General features: G+C 43.0%; 1 protein-coding gene across 5 annotated transcripts in view; it reads left to right on the forward strand.

Moving 5' to 3' along the window:
• Window positions 1-18,116, forward strand: part of ZNF827 (zinc finger protein 827) — a 182,718-nt gene that overhangs the window by 159,006 nt on the left and 5,596 nt on the right. Inside the window, exons 9-14 of one of the 5 annotated variants that reach the window (XM_075614088.1) lie at window positions 6,568-6,705; window positions 7,012-7,183; window positions 10,441-10,607; window positions 12,254-12,445; window positions 14,895-15,072; window positions 15,534-15,583. In XM_075614088.1, the coding sequence (XP_075470203.1) occupies window positions 6,568-6,705; window positions 7,012-7,183; window positions 10,441-10,607; window positions 12,254-12,445; window positions 14,895-15,072; window positions 15,534-15,546 (860 nt within the window). In that variant the 3' untranslated portion in view covers window positions 15,547-15,583. Of the gene's footprint in view, window positions 1-6,567; window positions 6,706-7,011; window positions 7,184-10,440; window positions 10,608-12,253; window positions 12,446-14,894; window positions 15,086-15,533; window positions 15,584-18,116 lie in introns of all 5 variants that reach the window. The other 4 variants (XM_075614080.1, XM_075614069.1, XM_075614107.1 and 1 more) reach the window with 4 other exon arrangements.

Here is an 18,116-nt window from a genome sequence, read left to right on the forward strand (position 1 = left end):
TGAACATGTTCATACAGGCTCAAAGCCATCTCACATCTTTTAAGCGTTGTACAGTGTTTTGAATGTACAGATCAAATGAAAAGGATGACTTTGGCGTTTGTCATATTTGTGTTGATTTGCATTAATATGCGAAAAACTCCATAAGATGCCTCCTCTTGCATTATGTGAGCCACATTTCCTCTTCACTGTTGGGGTTTATTAAGTCAAGCAATCGCTTTTGCGTCCACTTATCACTCTAGTGAATGTCAATTTGTCACATAGTAGTTTTTGCATATTGAGGCAAATCTAGTTATCTGTGTGATTTTGATTAGATTTGTCTTTGCATCAGTATACAGCAAATACAAATACCACTTATGAGCACATTCACATGCCTCAGACAGGCCTACAACCCTGTATTTCCAAATTATCGCTTACCATACAGTGTTTCCACTGCAGCCAGGGATTCTGGGTAATGACGTGAAAATGGGCACACTGTCACTTTTTACTTCTTTTCCATTTTAACATGGACCTATAAACTTATGTCTGCTGTATTACACAGCTTTTCAGCACAGCCTGGGTTAAAGAATTGCATAGCCACTAAACCTTCTCACAGACAGCTGTGTCAACCTTTTGGGTCAGGGACCTGAGGGCAAGGGGGTTGCCTTGGGCCCCATGCCTTCAGGGGGCCCTGTGATCACTCCTCTCCCTCCTGATGGTGCCACAATCCAAATTCCGCCCAAAAGGAGAGGGGAGAACTGGAGGAGGCAGCTGGGGATCCCAGAACCGGCACAGGACCACACCGCTGCTCAACCCTAGGGAGAGAGGGAGACTGGGTGCGTGTGTGTATAGCTGGGGGAGGCGCGTGCGTGTGCGCGCACAGGGGAGTCTTACCGTGTGCGGAGCGACCTTCCTTCTGCATTGTCATGGTGACGCGTTGCCATGACAACGTGCCATCACGTGACGTCATGATGCTTCAGGAGGAGGAGGGGCCACACTGACAGCATGCCGCCTTGGGCCTAGCCAAAGGTAAGGCCGGCCCTGGCTTTGCAATACGAAGCTGGGATGAGTTTCAACCACACATTAAATAACTTATGGTGGATAAAAAAAATGTGACAAAAACCCTACACTGTACAGTATACAGCAAAATATCACTTGCACATTCACGTCTCAAATAGGTCACGTCTCAAATAGGTCACGTCTCAAATAGGTTAGCTTCCCTGCCTTTCCCCATTATCCCTTAGCATATAGTGCTTCCACTGCAGCCAGGCACCCGAATATTTTTTCTGTACTGTAGTTCAGTTCAGTAGTAGTAGCCGCTAGTGGCATAATCAGCCATTAGTAGAACTTTCACAATGGTGCTGTGGAACCTGTTTGCTCTCTAGATGTCTGGTTTCGACCATCGGAATTTGTGCACACATGAAGTACTTAGACTGCACCCCGGTCTGGCCAAGAGCATCTGTTTTGCAGCCGCAAACACTGTCCTTTGATAACCGTCCAGGTGGTAGGCTCCTCAGACACAAGGATTCTGCATGTGCTGGCCAGATTTCATGGATCATCCCATGATTCATGCATCCTATGACAGTCAGGCCCCTATAAAAACATTCACATCTGGCACACATCCTTGCAGCTGACTCCTTGTAAGACTCTAGTCATATTTTGGAGCTTATCTAAATTCTCTGATACAGGATATTATGTATGTTGCATAGATGTGTGCTGATGTGTGAATGTAATGACGTTAAACAACTTCACAAGCCAACTTATCGTAAAGCTAGGCTACTATCACAAATTAAGTAAGGAGTGAACAATTTCAATGTTTCCTGCCACATACGGACACGTTTTGCAGATGGCTAACAAATACTGTAGTAACTCAAAAAGTAATAACCTCAAAATGTTATCCTGTCTTAAATTTGGAGAGCATATTGCAAATAAATCAGAATTAAAAGGTGACAACTTATTTTAAGAGAAGATTTTGAGAATGTTAATGCTGATTAAATACAATAAATAATACATGCAAATAAAACGTTTCTGTTCCTTAAAGGTAACGAGCAGACACAAATAAGTGCAAAGATAGAGCTGCCCAGAGTTAGTTTCGTGTGTACAGTTATGTGCTACTTGTCTTGAATAGTTTGTGTACCTTCATGAGTCCTTGATTACATGTGTAGCGCTGTTTCCCCCACCCTCCGGGAGATGAGTCTGCTACTGAGTGTAATGTGGTGCGTTTTACCTGTAGACTCAGAGGAGGCCTGACCCTCCGCTGCTGGGAGCCTGGGGTGTACCTGGCTGGTTCCGGTGACCGTGCCTCCACCTGCAAAGGATCTGGGCAGTGCCGGAAAACCCCTTCACAGCACCCAATACAATAATACACACGCTATATATGGAAACAGGTTTACTGAACATGCAACTTATACCCCGAGCCAATAATACGATTGCACGATACATATATGTACACTGATATGCAGTTCCTCTACAATACTCGGGTGCAGGGGGCACAAGTGTCCCAGTGTCCAGCGCCAATTGTCTTTCCCACCCCAAGTGCGTGTGACAGCGCTGCCCACTGTAAGAGTGTATAGTTGGTGCACTTGTTGACTGTCTGATACCTGCCAGGTGCTCCAGCACCTGTTACCACTGGCTGAAGAAAGGGGCCCATCTGTCCCGCACTGTCGTCGTCAGCGATAGCATCCGCCTCTATTTGGAGTGGACTCCAGCCGAAGCGTCCCACCATGAAGAGAGTCTTTATACCTTGCGTGGATGGTCTGGTCCCAGACCACAGGCAACTAATACTGCGCGGTGTCTTGCTGCTGTGTCCCTGACACTGTACACACTACAGGGGCAATGTCCCTAACTAGAGGGGCTGTTCATGTAGTAATAACAATCATGGTGGGAGTCGGGGCCTAGCTGGGGCCTATAAGGGGTTCTCTGGCCTAGTTCAGGGCTACTGACACCCTGAACACACCCTCACTCTTCCGTATCCAAGCTCCGACTGGTGTGGCTCACAGTGCTCCAAATGTATCACGGTCCTGCTCCCGTTAATGTTGCAGCCCTATTGGCTGAGCTGCGCCATGTGTCTACACAGCCCTTTGCACTTAAGAGTTTTCTTCAGATCCCTCTGGCAAATGGTGTTGTCTTTATCTCAGGATCATTATCTCCCACTTGTGGGATAGGCAGTAGGTGGCTATGGTGCCAGACCTTTACCTTGCCATATCCGTCGCGTATGCGGTAGACAGGGAGGCCAGGCATCTGAGACTCCACTTCGAATACCCCGTCGCGCCAGCAGTTGGCCAGTTTGTCTTTGCCGCGGATCCATAGGTTGCAGAGGAGAACGGCTTCTCCAGGACGAATTTCCCGATGGCGGACCTTATGGTCATAGCGCCGTTTGTTGCAGGCAACATTCAGATGGGCTGATGCTTTCTCCGCTAGTTGGTAAGAGCTCTGCAGACTTTCTTGGAGCTGTTGCACGTACTTAAAGTGTGTCCTGTTCGGTACCCTGTCGGTCGATACCCCCAGACGTATATCCACGGGCAGCCGTGCCTCTCGCCCGAACATTAGGAAGTAGGGAGTGAAGCCTGTAGATTCGTGTCTGGTGCAATTATATGCATGCACTAAGGACTCCACGTGTTTTCTCCACTCGGTCTTCTGAGAGCTTTTTAGCGTGCCAAGCATGTCAAGGAGGGTCTGGTTGAATCTCTCGGGCAGAGTATCCCCCTGCAGATGGTAAGGAGTTGTTCGGGACTTGTCGATATTTAATAGTTTCAGTAATTCTGTGATGAGCTTACTTTCGAAGTCTTGCCCTTGATCCGAGTGTAGGCGATTTGGTAGCCCGTAATGCATGAAATATCGTTCCCATAAGATCTTGGCCACCGTATTGGCCTTCTTGTCTTTGGTGGGAAAGGCTTGGGCGTAGCAGTCCGTGATCACAAGCACATTTCTGATGCCCCTTGAGTCTAGCTCAATACATAAGAAGTCCATGCACACCAGGTCCAGAGGCTCACAGGAGGCCTGATCCTCCGCTGCTGGGAGCCTGCGTTGTACCTTGTTGATTCCGGTGACAGCGCCTCCACCTGCAAAGGATACAGCGTGCCAAATGTATCAAGGTCCTGCTCCCGTTAATGTTGCAGCCATATTGGCTGAGCTGTGCCATGTGTCTACACAGCCCCTGTATACTCTGGGCTTGTAGTCCCTCTCGGAGCCCTGGGCTAAGATGGCCACCGCTACTCACTGTCTACTGCGCATGCAACATCTCTTCTAATGGCCACCACACCACCAGATTCCTCTGCGCATGCGCAAATTGCTTCTGCGCAAATTGCTTCTGCGCATGTGCGGCATTTCCAAAATGGCGGCGCCCTGCGAAGGGAGTCACTGCGGACCTCCGTCAACCCACTCACCGTCCTGAACGCCCGCAATGGTCCTGCAGCCTCCCCCCGCCTAGCCGCACTCTCCCCAGCCATATCGGGAGGTAAGCATGGGGGTAAAAGGGGACCCAGGCTATTCATGTAATGCTAAAATCACAGTTGCTTTGAAAAAAAGTTGACCTTGTTTAAAATGATGTACAGTGTCATGAATTGCCTCATCAATTCCAATTTTTGTATTGTGTTGTAAAAACAAAACTACTGAAAAACGCCGGTACAAGACCGACATCTAATAAAGTCAACCGAAATCAGGGCTCGTTTCTATCCTTTCTTTGCACACAACACCTCATAAATAGAATTGACAAAAATAAATATATGGGGTTTTGTTGCTGAAAGCAGGGCACAAGTTTTTTTTATGGCAGTGTAGATTAAAGGAAAAAAAATGTAATAAATCTTCTGAACCCACGGTCTCCCATAGACATGCTACTTTGAACTTTGCCAACCACCTATTTTCTGTGATTCTTTGTTTCCCACTCATTTCTGTCTAGGAGAACATTATGACTGTCAGGTCAGCCTCATTCCATTGAGTCATATAGAATGCTGATATGCCATTGGGACTGTGCCTCTTTTCTCTGAAGATATGTACATAGAGGTGGCAGCCATGGTCAGCGTGGCTTCCTGGAGCTTGATTAGCCTTGTTCATAAAATGGCAAAAAAAATAAAAAAAATCTATGAAAGATTGTATCTTAATATAATCCAATATGCATTATTAAAAATTACAGCATTTGTTCTGGGACACCCCCATCCCTCCTAGTCCCTGAGATATTTACCTTTTTATGTTCCAGTGTTTGTGGTCCCTTTTGTGAAATGAATATGACCACCACTTAAGCTCTACTTCCACTGACCAATAGGAAGCCATAATGTCCTATTGAACGACCCAGCAGCCATCTTTGGAGTTTACTTTCATTTCACTGACACATAAAAAGCTATATATCTCGGGAATCAGGGGGTACCCGGAGCTAAACAATCACGCAGTTCTTCCCAGGTCCTGATTATGGGAGGTGGGGCAGGAGAAGAGAATGAGAGGATTGATGCTTTATATCAGTAATTCACTGGAAAAAATTTGGTTCCAAAATATTCAGAGTTATTGGGGTTTTTTTTTTTATTGTACGAGCTTTGAAACATTATTAGAAATCATTAGAAAGTCTCAACGTCATCAACATTTAGATTAGGATTTTGCAACATTCTATTTGACCCCAGTGCAAGCCGTGACCTCACGGCCATTTTGTGTCCACACCCAAAGATATACAAGGATAAATCTCCTCAGCGATCTGGAACCGGCGGGTCCCCAGAGGCTGGTAGATCACAGATAAGCTCTGGTGTACCCCCTGGTTGAGGTAAACTAAAAAGAAAATCCCAAGCAGTGTGGACTCCTGCTTTCAGCAATGTTCACATGGAGGTGGATACATTTTGACTTGAAACATGGTATTCTTAAAATAACAGATTAAGTAGCACTTCTCTCATATGCAAATTTGATTCCTTTCAGACCATTTGTTTCTATTCCTACTAGAATTTTAGAACCTGAGCAAATATCGATACACTCCCTTTATTTAATACTAGATTTAATCACAACAAAATAGCCCTGGTAACATACACTGTGATGTGTGTGTGGTGAAAGTAAAGCAGAGTTGCAGGCCCCTGTGGGGTCAAATGAGTTCAGGGGTGAGTACAAATGAGTTCAGCACAGTATATGCACTTGTTGCATACAATGCTTTATATCAGTGGTTGCCAACCTTTTTTACATTGTGCAACCCCAGCTAGAGAATATTTGTTCCACGAACCCACAAAATAAGAAATCTTATTGCCTACTCACCAGAATATTGCTAACAAAACTAATGTCCAGAGCTAGTGGGGGAACACACACTTAAGTTACCCAAAACCATACCTCAGTGTGTGCAGACAGCATGGGTGATATAGCTGTCAGTTACTGCGGAATGCTTCCAAAATCACGCCCCACAATGCCTTACCTCTGTGGATGAAAAGCATTGTGGGGAGCAAGCTAATGCTGCAATTGACAGCCATACCACCCACGCGATGGTGCAGTTTGGGGCCTTACTTAGTGTGCAGTTCCCACACGGGCTCAGAAACCCACTATCTGGCCTTGGATCTCCCCTTGGAGACTGCCCACGAACCCCCTGTTGGGAATTACTACTTGATATGATTTGTTTCTCGTTTGGCGCAGATACCGAATCGCTTGGGCTGGACGCAGGCAGCGGCTTCGCAGCCTGGAAACTGAACGAGCAGCTTTTTCCATGCAACGTATGCGGAAAAGTGTTTGGCCGACAGCAGACTTTATCCCGGCATCTCTTGCTGCACACAGGTACTACCTGTACCAACAAAAAAAATACTTTGTGCTATCCTTTTTAAAACCTTCTTTGCCAGAACCGTCCAACTGGACGGGTTGCAAGGTGTCTCCCAGCACGAAAAGTGTCTTCTGGAGTAACACCACTTAGTAAATATGGCCCTGGGAGGTTTTTGTGGGCTGGATAACTGCTTTTTAAACCTCTTCATCTCTATAAACACATTTATAGCGACTAAAAGTAATTTGCTAATCTATACTAAGCTTTGAATAAAGTCCTGCCACTGACAAAAAAAAAAGCCTTATTATGTTTGTTTTTACATACAGAAGAAAGAAAATACAAATGCCACTTGTGCCCCTATGCTGCTAAGTGCCGTGCTAATCTGAACCAACACTTGACCGTCCACTCCGTGAAGCTGGTGAGCACCGACACAGAAGACATTGTCAGCGCGGTCATTTCGGAAACTAGTGATAAAAAGAAGAACCCTTATTACTACAGGTGAGAAGCAGAAGACAGCCAAAGGCTGAAGGAACTGACCCCTGGATATGTTGCCTTAACTAAGCCACACTGACAAAACAAACTGGACTAAGCATAAAGTTACACAGTTATTGCAGGCAACCAATGGTTTGGTCACATAGAATAATGAAGTTCCTTTAAGAATATGTAACTTTTTGCACTATTTTATACTTTTCTGTTTATTTGTTGGGATGGTTGGAGAAATGTTGTTCCTATATTAAATCATTGTGGTTTGTCACCTCTCTTGTTTCCCTCTCCAAGAGAAATTCTCTTTATTTGTGGTATGCAGTACACATATATTGGTAAATGCTGCCACTTAAAGCAGGCCTATCAGGTCTCAGTCATATCTATTTGTACCTACGATGCTGTCTCAATAGCCACATGCACAAGTATTCACAACCTCTCAAATCTCTTCAGATGTCCTTATCCCTAATGAATATGCAGCTTACAGTAGCCCAAATTATGCACAGCATGGCAAGTGATTAACATTGTTGATTTCATATGGTGCCCACTCCTCTGCCCTCTAACCACAGGAGCAACTAACAGCCAAGTCTCTTCTTATGACAGGTGTCTTTATTGGCTAGAGGGAATTATAGGAATGGTACACAAGTAAATATTTGCCATTTATGAAGAGGACAGTAGAGGAATGCACAACCCCAGGCCGAGTGTATTCATGGGTTCTCTGCCTGTCCAACTACACATGAAAACATTGAGTAATATAAACAGAACAGGTATTCAAGTGTTTTGTTTATAGTTTGGTGCAGTTATACCAAGTATTGATAATACACTGCCGTGTCTCTTATCTTCGTAGTACTACAATATGTTTCCAGTTGCTGTAGTGGCTAGAAAATGCTTTTAGTCTTCATTCCCTAACTCTAGAACCATAGGGCAGATGGACCCACATACTGTAGTTGCATGTACTTACAGTATCATTGTGTAATGGTACCAGGGAGTACAAAGTGACACTCCTTTTTATTTGTAAACTGGCACATACCCTTCCCTGAAAGAATAATTTATATTGTCAAAATATTATATTCTCTCTCTTTTGCTTTAAATATACCACACACCTTGTATAACATATGAGCTCTGGCTCATTGTTTAATAGGAATGTATCGGCGCGTACATTTTCAGAGATGTTTTACCCTCTTCTCTGTTAGGTTTTCACCAGGGAAATGTATTTTTTTGGGGGGGAAGAAATGTGCTCGTGTGTGTTAAACCCCTGCTCTGCCAGAGGAGCCAGCTCTACAGTTGTTAGCCCCCTGAGTAGCGAGGTAAAGCAGCAGTGACCTGCTCACTGCTCTCTGGTTTTGGTGTATCCTAAAGTAGGGGTTATCCGAGTGCAGGACTGCAATGTTCCTTTACTGGTGGAATGCCACAGGTTCTAGAGAAATATAATTATCTAAGAAGAGGGCGTTTGCTTTCCTCCAAAAGGGCCACGTGCCTTGAAGCAATTAGGATAGGGACCTTACAGATAACAATTACTTCTGCCTGTTAACTGCGATTTTTTTTTTTTACATTTTTGCTTAGTATCTGCTCAATGGAGTTAAAATAAGGCAAAAGTAGCTATTTCTTTTTTCTATAAAAAATGGTTCACCAAAATCTCAGCATAATTTGCAGAATATGATCTTTTTTTCTACACATTTCCTAAAGACCCTTTTTTACCCCAAACGAAATAATGAGTTTTTTGAGTCAGCAGCTTACTTCTCTGCTCATTAGGAAATCAATTGAAAAACAACATTTCTATTACTGCCCGACATTGTCATTATGGATACAACGTACAGTGTTTTTTAGGTAGCACTGAAATAGCTACAGGAGCAGTTCTATATTGTATTTTTTACATTTGTATAGGAACATATCCTGAACCAAAATACATTAAGGTAAAGTCTTATGGGTGAATCTCACAACACATCATCAATTTTTAAATCACCCATAATATCAGGATTGAAAATTGCAATGCAATTCAACCTAAAATGATATGAAATACAATAATTTGTGATTAAATGCAGGCTATGACAACAGCAACAAATGTTAGCACTTTGTTTTAATTGCTTTACATTACCATCAAATGCTTTCAGGCACTTCTGACACTGCTACTGTGCAGTGGCTTCCTGATGTGTCTTGTATTCTTTGTGCAGTGAAAGCTCCCATTTGCTGTTGAGCGCAATTAACCTGCTCTTTCCACAGCGAACCCTCTGTTCACTAGATAACAGCCGGTGGCAGCATTGTGCTCATAATCCACCACACTGACTGGAACATAGCGTTCCTGGAAGCTTGTGAAATAGTGCAGCCTGACCTGGGAAGGGTTCCAGGTTGTTTGAATTGGTTCCTGAGGTGCAATAAGCTGCCCATTTAGCAACAAGCCGGCCTTTGCAACTGTGTCTGGCAGTGCTACATCCCTTCTCTGTTGCCCAGAGGAATCTGTTAGGTGATGTGCAGCATCTGGAACATGTTCTCAATTAACCTCATGATTGCACTCAACAGCGTAATGTCATGTTACATATCTTTCTCAATACCTTCACATGTTTAGTGATGGAGAGCCAGCAATGCATTGTGGAGCAAAGTGCCAGAACTGGATGGGTTAACAAGATAGTGCAAAATAATTCTGTTATACAGAATTGTGTTCCATGGATGGTACTTTTGAAGGTTGAGTTACACAAGCTGTGAAAAACATTAAGGAATTAGTTGACCCCTTTTTGGCATATTTACAGAGAATCCTTGGCACCGCGTTTTCCACTTCATAATATTCAATCGCTGAAATGAGCAGTCAAATTCTTTACGGCATATTCAGGTGTCATTTTTTTCTGCCCATCTTTCCTTGCAAGGGGTCTATTTATCAACGTAGAGAAAAGTGTGTTTAGAAACACTGCTCCATTTTCTGGGAGTAGAGCTGTGGCATATGTATGAACAGTTTTGTACATCTGATGAGGAAGTTTAAACTTACGCCACTTCAGATATGGAGAACTTGGAGGGGGGCGATAAAATGGAAAAAGGATGGTGCACACAGACGAATGAGATGCATCTCATTATTAAATGTGCACCATGTAACTTCTCCCCAAGCAAACTTGGGTAGATGGGGCAAACTTGGAGCAAAATGGGGCAGGATGAAAATGCCCTGGTTTTGCATCAAAATTGCCTTGAAACAGACAATTAAACAGCCTAAATAATTAGCCATAAAGGGCAATTTGCTAAATAGTTTGAAGTTACATGCTTGCAATCCTGATTGCCTCTTCCTCTTGCAGTTGCCACGTCTGTGGCTTTGAGACTGAGCTGAATGTCCAGTTTGTAAGTCACATGTCCCTCCACGTAGACAAGGAACAGTGGATGTTCTCCATTTGCTGCAGCACCTGTGACTTTATCACCATGGAGGAGTCTGATATGAGGACACACGTCAGCAGTAAACACTCAGGTGAGGAGTTGACGTTGATTCTTGGCCTTAATCTATTGGGATGAGAGGGAATCCTGAGTAATATCATTGAAGAGCCATGGGATCCCTTCAGTGAGTCTTATTTTTTCCTGTTACCTCAGTCATTGCTGTATATAAAGTAACATTTTGGTTGTATCACTAGACTTCTAGTTTTAAACACCCAAGATAACATCACACCACATTTGTGTTATTCATTCAAATAAAACCTCCAACCCAGAAAAGTCACTTTATCTCCATATACCTTATTCAGTATATTTTAAAGCCACTTTTCCCTTGTTCGGGAATATTTAAGCACCATTCAGATGAAATTAAAGCTGGTATAAATCTTCCTGAGCTAGAGGAAGATGGTGGCAAAGCATATTGAATGGGTACTATGACGCAGACATTATAAAACTAGATTGTGCTTATTGACCAAAATGTATTTGCGTGTGTATCTATACGTGTGCGTATATACTGTATATATTTCTTTGTTGTCGCATTCTCTTATTTTCATTTTTTTTCCGTTAATATATGTGTATTGACATATATATATATATATATATATATATATATATATATATATATATATATATATATATATATATGTGTGTGTGTTTATTATGTACGTAGAGGAGGTCACTGTCCCATAGAAGCTTGAAGCCTGAGACACAAGGAGGTAAAGTCACTCAATGAAAGTCACAAGTTCCAGACATTAGGACTGAAGCTGGGTTGAAATTATTACTAGACTACTCCTTCCAACATTTACCCGAAAAATTGATTATTATATTGAGGTAGCCTATGAAAGTGTGATTCTCTCAAATTAAAGATTATCTGAAGTGGACTTTGTGTTGTCCGATGTAATTTATATGTGTCAATCCAGAACATAATGTGTTTCTGGCAGAAAAGGTAAAGAATAAGAATTGTTTATGCCAGTTCAGTAAGAAGGTGATTGCACTCTGACTGAAGTTGAATCCTCTTTAATATAAAAAAGGTCCTTTTGTGATAAACTTCCAAAAAATTATCAACCCACATGTAGTACTGAGCTGTAGAAACAGCACCTAGATGTCAAGGAACAGAGGCGGACTAGAGACCGGAGGTTGTCCGTGCTCAGAAAACATGCATGTATGGGTTACTCTCTGCTGCTGCCAGAAGAACCAAAAATACATGGGCAGTAATGCTCCACTGGCCTCTGGGTTAGTGTAGGACAGGTACTCAGAGAAGATTATAGATAGAATGGAGATTCCCAAGTTTGTAAGAAAACACCAGAGAAGTACTGTAACATTCCTTAACCTTTGCATTACAATTGGGGTCAGGGATGCTCATTGTATTGCTTTTGCCAGTGAAGGCAATATTCAATCTGCGGACACAATGACTTAGCCCCCAGGTTTTGAACTGCATCCCTTTCATATGGAAAAATAAGAATTTTATATTGCTTGTATATTTTACTGGATTTATATTTTTGTATTGCATGTGAATACTGTTTTGTCGCTCAGACCGGTGTTTTTTTTTTTGTTTTTTTTACATTTGTATGTATCAATATGCTAAAGAGGCACATTCTGTCCTTGAGGGTAATGCATCTGGAGACACTGCTAGTTTATCTTCCTGCTGACCAGGGTGTGTATATTTCTCCTCCTATTTCGGTTGACTAGGAGAAGAAAGAAAGACTCTCAGTGAATCGATAAGCCCCTCTTCCTCTTCACTGTCAGCTCTCAGCGACTCAGCCAACAGCAAAGAAGATTCAGATACCCCACTGAGAAACCAGACTTCAAACAACTTGCTGGTTATTTCCGTAGTGCCTGGTACCCAGTCCTTTGTCAGCGCTGAAGAGAAGTCGGAGAAAGGTATCGTGACGAAAGCAGGCGAGACCTGGGGCACTCCGAGTATGGGGGTTTTGCAACACTGCTGAGTCTCTTGTCAAAGTTTCTTATGCCTAAAAAGGAGAAGGCAGAGCTTTTTCATTTCCTTTTAGGGAGACAATGGGGGGGGGAGCATATTTGAAGTATGGAAGAATGATGACATTCACTGTAATGTATATTCTTGCTTTACATTTTCCAAACAAATATTGTAAAGAAAGCAAATGAATTAGGTTTGAGCTCTGTGCAAGTGACTGACGTGTATTAAGGGCTGTAGATTATGGCAGGCATAAATATTACATAGCACTTCTCATAGGTAAGGGCCATTCAGTTCAATATTTTGGCCAAAACGTGTTAAACCTGCTACCACATGAAGGAATACTCTTTCAGTGGGTTCGTACACAATTTTATACTGTCCTTTGAATGTCCTCCACAATATGGAGAAAAGATTATTAAACATACCAATAGCATGTAGGCAATAGCATGGTGTGAGTATGTGGGTAGCATGTATGTCCTGCCTAAGGGGTGGGCAAACTTTTCCCCGTGCGCACCTCTGCCTGCTCTCCTCGGCACCTCGCACTCCGCCCCTCCCCCCCCCCCCCCTCCGCTCAGCCCCGGCGTCATGTGATGTCACATTGCCATGTTAACGTAATGTCAGATGACCCCGCAGCGTCATTTGACGCCGGGTTACCATGACGACGCGTTGCTGGAAGGGCAGGTAAGTGTGTTATAGAGGCCTCGCGCGGTCCCCCGGCATTTAATTTAAATGCCTGGGGGGAGAGTGCAGGGCCTATATAACTGCCTCCCAGTTTGCGCACCCCTGGCCTAAGGGATCACATTTCGAAGCCGTATACAGATTTAGCAGTCGTTAATGCTCCTGCCAGGGAGTTGCATCGGGGCAGGGGGGGGGGGGGACGGACAATGCACCTGCGGGAGCAGACACCATTGTAAAGTCATTAGAATCGAGCCTAACACACTATTTAATCCGCTGGCGTGTGCAATAATGCCTACTACATCTATGTACTGTGCAACGGAATGGCTGCTGGCGCCTCGCTGCGACTCACCCCACCACCGCTGAAATCCCTGCCGCCGCCCGCCTCTAAGGTAAGTTTTATTACTGTTTAGGGTAGGGGGTTAATTTAAGGGGTTTTAGAGGTAGGGATATGGTTAGGGCTTAGGGCAAGGGGTTTTAGGATAAGAGCTTAGGGTAGGAGGTTTTAGGATAAGAGCTTAGGGTAGGAGGTTTTAGGGTAAGAGCTTAGGGTAGGAGGTTTTAGGGTAAGAGCTTAGGGTAGGAGGTTTTAGGGTAAGAGCTTAGGGTAGGAGGTTTTAGGATAAGAGCTTAGGGTAGGAGGTTTTAGGGTAAGAGCTTAGGGTAGGAGGTTTTAGGATAAGAGCTTAGGGTAGGAGGTTTTAGGGTAAGAGCTTAGGGTAGGAGGTTTTAGGATAAGAGCTTAGGGTAGGAGGTTTTAGGATAAGAGCTTAGGGTAGGAGGTTTTAGGGTAAGAAATTAAAACTGATTAAAATAAAACTGAAGTCTCCTAAAAAATGGTGAAAAGGTAAAGTGCAAGAAAAAATATATCTTACACACGTGTCTCTGCTTCAGTTTTCAGCCCATCTTTGTGTTGCACTGTGTCACTTTGTGAAGACTGAGACTGGTGCTGCTGTTATGTAGTGTGATGCATCTCTATCAGTCCTCTTGCTCTTGTAAACGATGTGCAGTGTTTTGTTATTTAACTTGACCATTTGTGTATTGAAGACTCACCTAAATGTGATGTGAATACCGAAAATGTTATACACCGAACACTTTCTGTTTGATATGTATTATTTGTTTCCTTCAAAATACAAGAATTGAAAAAAGGAAATTGCAACAACACGGCCATCTTCTCTACTACCGCCATGCAAGAGATTGCAGCTGTTAGCCAGAAGCCCATACAGTACATGTAGCAGCTACATCACATGTACATCACATGCACATCACATGTAAATGAAATAATTATTTAGTAGAGAGCATGATTTCTCCAACATGGATTTCCTTGTGGATTTATGCTCTTATTCTAAAAGTGACTGATCAGGCGGTTTTCGTCTGAAATTTCCCTATTTAAGTAAATAGGGCCATTTTCAGATTAAATTCTCTCTCCGTTACTTTGCCAGCTATAGAATACGCCCCTTATTGTACGGAGCTCACAACATCGCACCACAGGTTTCTTGAGTGTTGTGCTGCTACAAAGTATAAATAACTATTTCTGTTGATAAAGAGTGTCTCAGTCTACCACAATCCAAGGCTTATCCAGGACCAGTACAGCGACTAACACTTTAAGCTGCACTTAGAAAGCACGGAATGGTGTGCAAAAGGCGACATTAAAAATAAATATATGCTTTAAAGGTTGCATATTACATTTAGACTTTCTGACATCCGTGGGCTTTCCATTTGCAGGATTTGAGTGTGTCTTCTGCAATTTTGTCTGCAAAACGAAGACTATGTTTGAACGGCACTTGCAGATCCACCTGATCACACGGATGTACGAGTGCGACGTCTGCCATAAGTTCATGAAGACGCCAGAGCAGCTGGTAGAGCACAAGAAATGCCACACAGTCCCTACCGGTGGGCTCAAGTAAGGAAAGCAAGTACAAAAACTTTTACTGTGTTGTTTAGCACATGCAATGTCCTGTTGTATTTAATGTGTGGTAATAATGCACCCCTGTACTCAACACAGCACCATCCCTTTATTGCCATGTCATAGCTCATCAGCGTAGTTAGCTTAATACCTAGTGACTCTGTTAATTAGTATCACACCGGTCTGCCACTGACGGACTTTACAGCTCTCTTTATATTTTTACTTTTTCTCACACCCAATCCATGAAAACTGGTTACGAGGCTTAAGATATGTGAGTCTTGAGCATTTCCAGGAATTCCTATTCAGTTTCTTTCACACCTGAGTTTAACTACTGTAGGACATCAAGGAAACTGGCTTATTTTATTTATTTCTGTCACTAAGAAAACAGGGGGGGGGGTGAACGATGCAGAATTTGAGGCATCACATTGTAAACGTTGGGTCTATGAACTCCTCCCCAGATCCTCCAATTAACACTCCACAAATCGCAAGCTGACGCACGCAGGGCACAGTAAGTATAATACATTGATGTTAAAAGTCCTATGCTCAAAATGATTCTCTTAGTGGATCCTATAGATCCGTAATATGAATAGCTGCAACTCACTCCGCCGATCCGCCACCGGACACTTCTATGGCGGGGTGAGTTGCGGTGAAGTGCTAGTGGCCATTTGGTCGCCGCTAAACAACCGCAACCAAATGTCCTAGACCACCAGAAACCGTAAGAAGCCATGGATACAACTGAATTAGAGCCTGCACCTTATTCTGACTGAAATTGCAATCCAATAACTGCCGAATGATCATCCTCTAAAGCAGTGTTTCCCATCTCCAGTCCTCAGGGAACCCCAACAGGTCAGGTCTTAAGGATATCCCTGCTCCAGCACAGGTGGATCACTCAGCGGCTCTGTCATTTTGACTGAGCCACCTGTGCTGGAGCAGGGATATCCTTAAGACCTGACCTGTTGGGGTTCCCTGAGGACTGGAGTTGGGAAACACTGATCTAAAGTCTAGAAACCTTTTTCAAAATGACAATAACCCACCAAGTAAGTGTGTGTGTGTGTGTGTGTGTGTGTGTGTGTGTGTGTGTGTGTGTGTGTGTGTGTGTGTGTATATTTGTATTTCTAATGCATTAACATGTTCCACAGCGTAGAAGGATGAGGGTGAGAGACAACAACACGCAGAACAATATATTAATGTGAATTAACTCAAAATAACACAATAGGTCAGGGGGTTCCTGCTGCAAGGATCTAACCATTTTAGAACAATCATACAACACTAAATAGCCACTGAAATACTGGACTTTCAACTGTGAACTACAAGTCTGCATTGTTCGGTTTCAGACCGTCCTTTAAGTAGATGATGTTATTTGGTCTGTATATTAGCACTTTGTCTTTCCTGTTTATACTTTGCTGGTCCATGTTCTTCCCTAGCCTCGTTCTCCTTTTATTGCCTCCCATTTGCTTGTCAGTACATTTTCAGGCACACCTGACACAGTAGTCTCCAAATTGTGGCACATGTGCAAGATGACCCCCATACTGTGCTGTTTGTAGGCATTTTATTACCTGGGCTAGGAGAATATTATTTTCTCCTTGCAGATCGTTCCTTTACATGCTACTGGAGGATTGGTAATGTAGTAAAGAGCTTAAACAGTAATTGATCAGTCTTAATAAAGATGTGATATAGAAAAGGGTTTAATATAAATATGAAGTACCTTATTTAATGATACTGAATATCTCTATGAAAATTCAGACCCCATCACCTTTTTAAATAAATAAACCTTTTTTTAACAATAATTTAATTTGCCACAACATACATACTTTAGCCACCTCTTTTAAACATGCAGTATCCCTCTTGATCCTAAGTGCGGTGTCTCTGACTCCAGTTGTATGTTTTCCTTCCAAGATCCCCAGACTCAGATTCACCAGAAGTGTAGCGCTCCTGCAGGCATTGACGCTTTTCTTCCCGCCTCATTCCCATTCACATGGTTTACTTCTCCTGAGTGGAACAACAGACTCCCACGCACATAAGAGAGGAGAGAAACCACAGGTCTTAGGGGGTAGGCAGTGCTACTGCTTTTTTATTGGCAAACATTGTGTATATATATATATATATATATAAAATGGAAATATAACTGTATGCTCATTTGCATGTCTTAGGCAGGTCTGCAACCCCGCCTTTCACCATCATCTCCCAGCACACAGCACTTCCACTGCAGCAAGGGATTCTGGGAAATGACATGCAAATGAGCACACAGTGCCACTTTTTGCTTCAAAACCATTTTAAACATGGTTCCCTATAGGCTTAAGCTTGCTGCATGGTCACAGCTTTAAGCACAGCCAGGGTAAAGATGCATAGCCAGTAAACCCACCCACAGACAGCTGTTTTGACCTTAATGGGTCTCATCAGTGTGGGGTTAGTTACACTGGCCATGCAAAGCTGAAGCAATCAGGATGGGTTTTAACACACGCCAGAATATAAAGGTACCTAAATGCTGGCTATATTCTCTAGTAACAAAAAAAGCCAGTGGTGCTCCAGGGGAAAAGGTTCATATAACAACAACAAAAAAGAATCCCTAACAGGAGCACACAGGTATACCAAATAAATAACAACGTTTATTAAGTTATTAAAACAGGGGAGAAAAGTATAAAAATGGAGGGGGACTCTGGACTAATCCTCGAGGGAAAGTGGAGAGTGCGGACAGAGGACTTGAGATAATATCTAAAGAAAACTATTATACTCTAGGCACAAATTCACAGACCACGGTATAGGGTCTGGTGATAGAAAATATTGCACAAACTGGTGGCAATAAGCAAGCTACAAATGTAGTATTAGCACGTGCGTAACATGTAGCTAAAGCCTATATATAAATTGGCCAGCATAAGTAGAGTAAATACAATTCACACATACAGGAAAAGCAACACAATGTGCTGCAGATGAAAGCGCTGATTATATAAAGAGGTAACACATGCAAAGTCTATTCGCAGTATCCTCGTCATGTGTAATTGCTCCAAAAAGAAATGCAAATCCTGTACAATCCTGAATTTTCC

Source organism: Ascaphus truei, chromosome 1 (assembly GCF_040206685.1).
Source record: "Ascaphus truei isolate aAscTru1 chromosome 1, aAscTru1.hap1, whole genome shotgun sequence".
Lineage (NCBI taxonomy): Eukaryota > Metazoa > Chordata > Amphibia > Anura > Ascaphidae > Ascaphus > Ascaphus truei.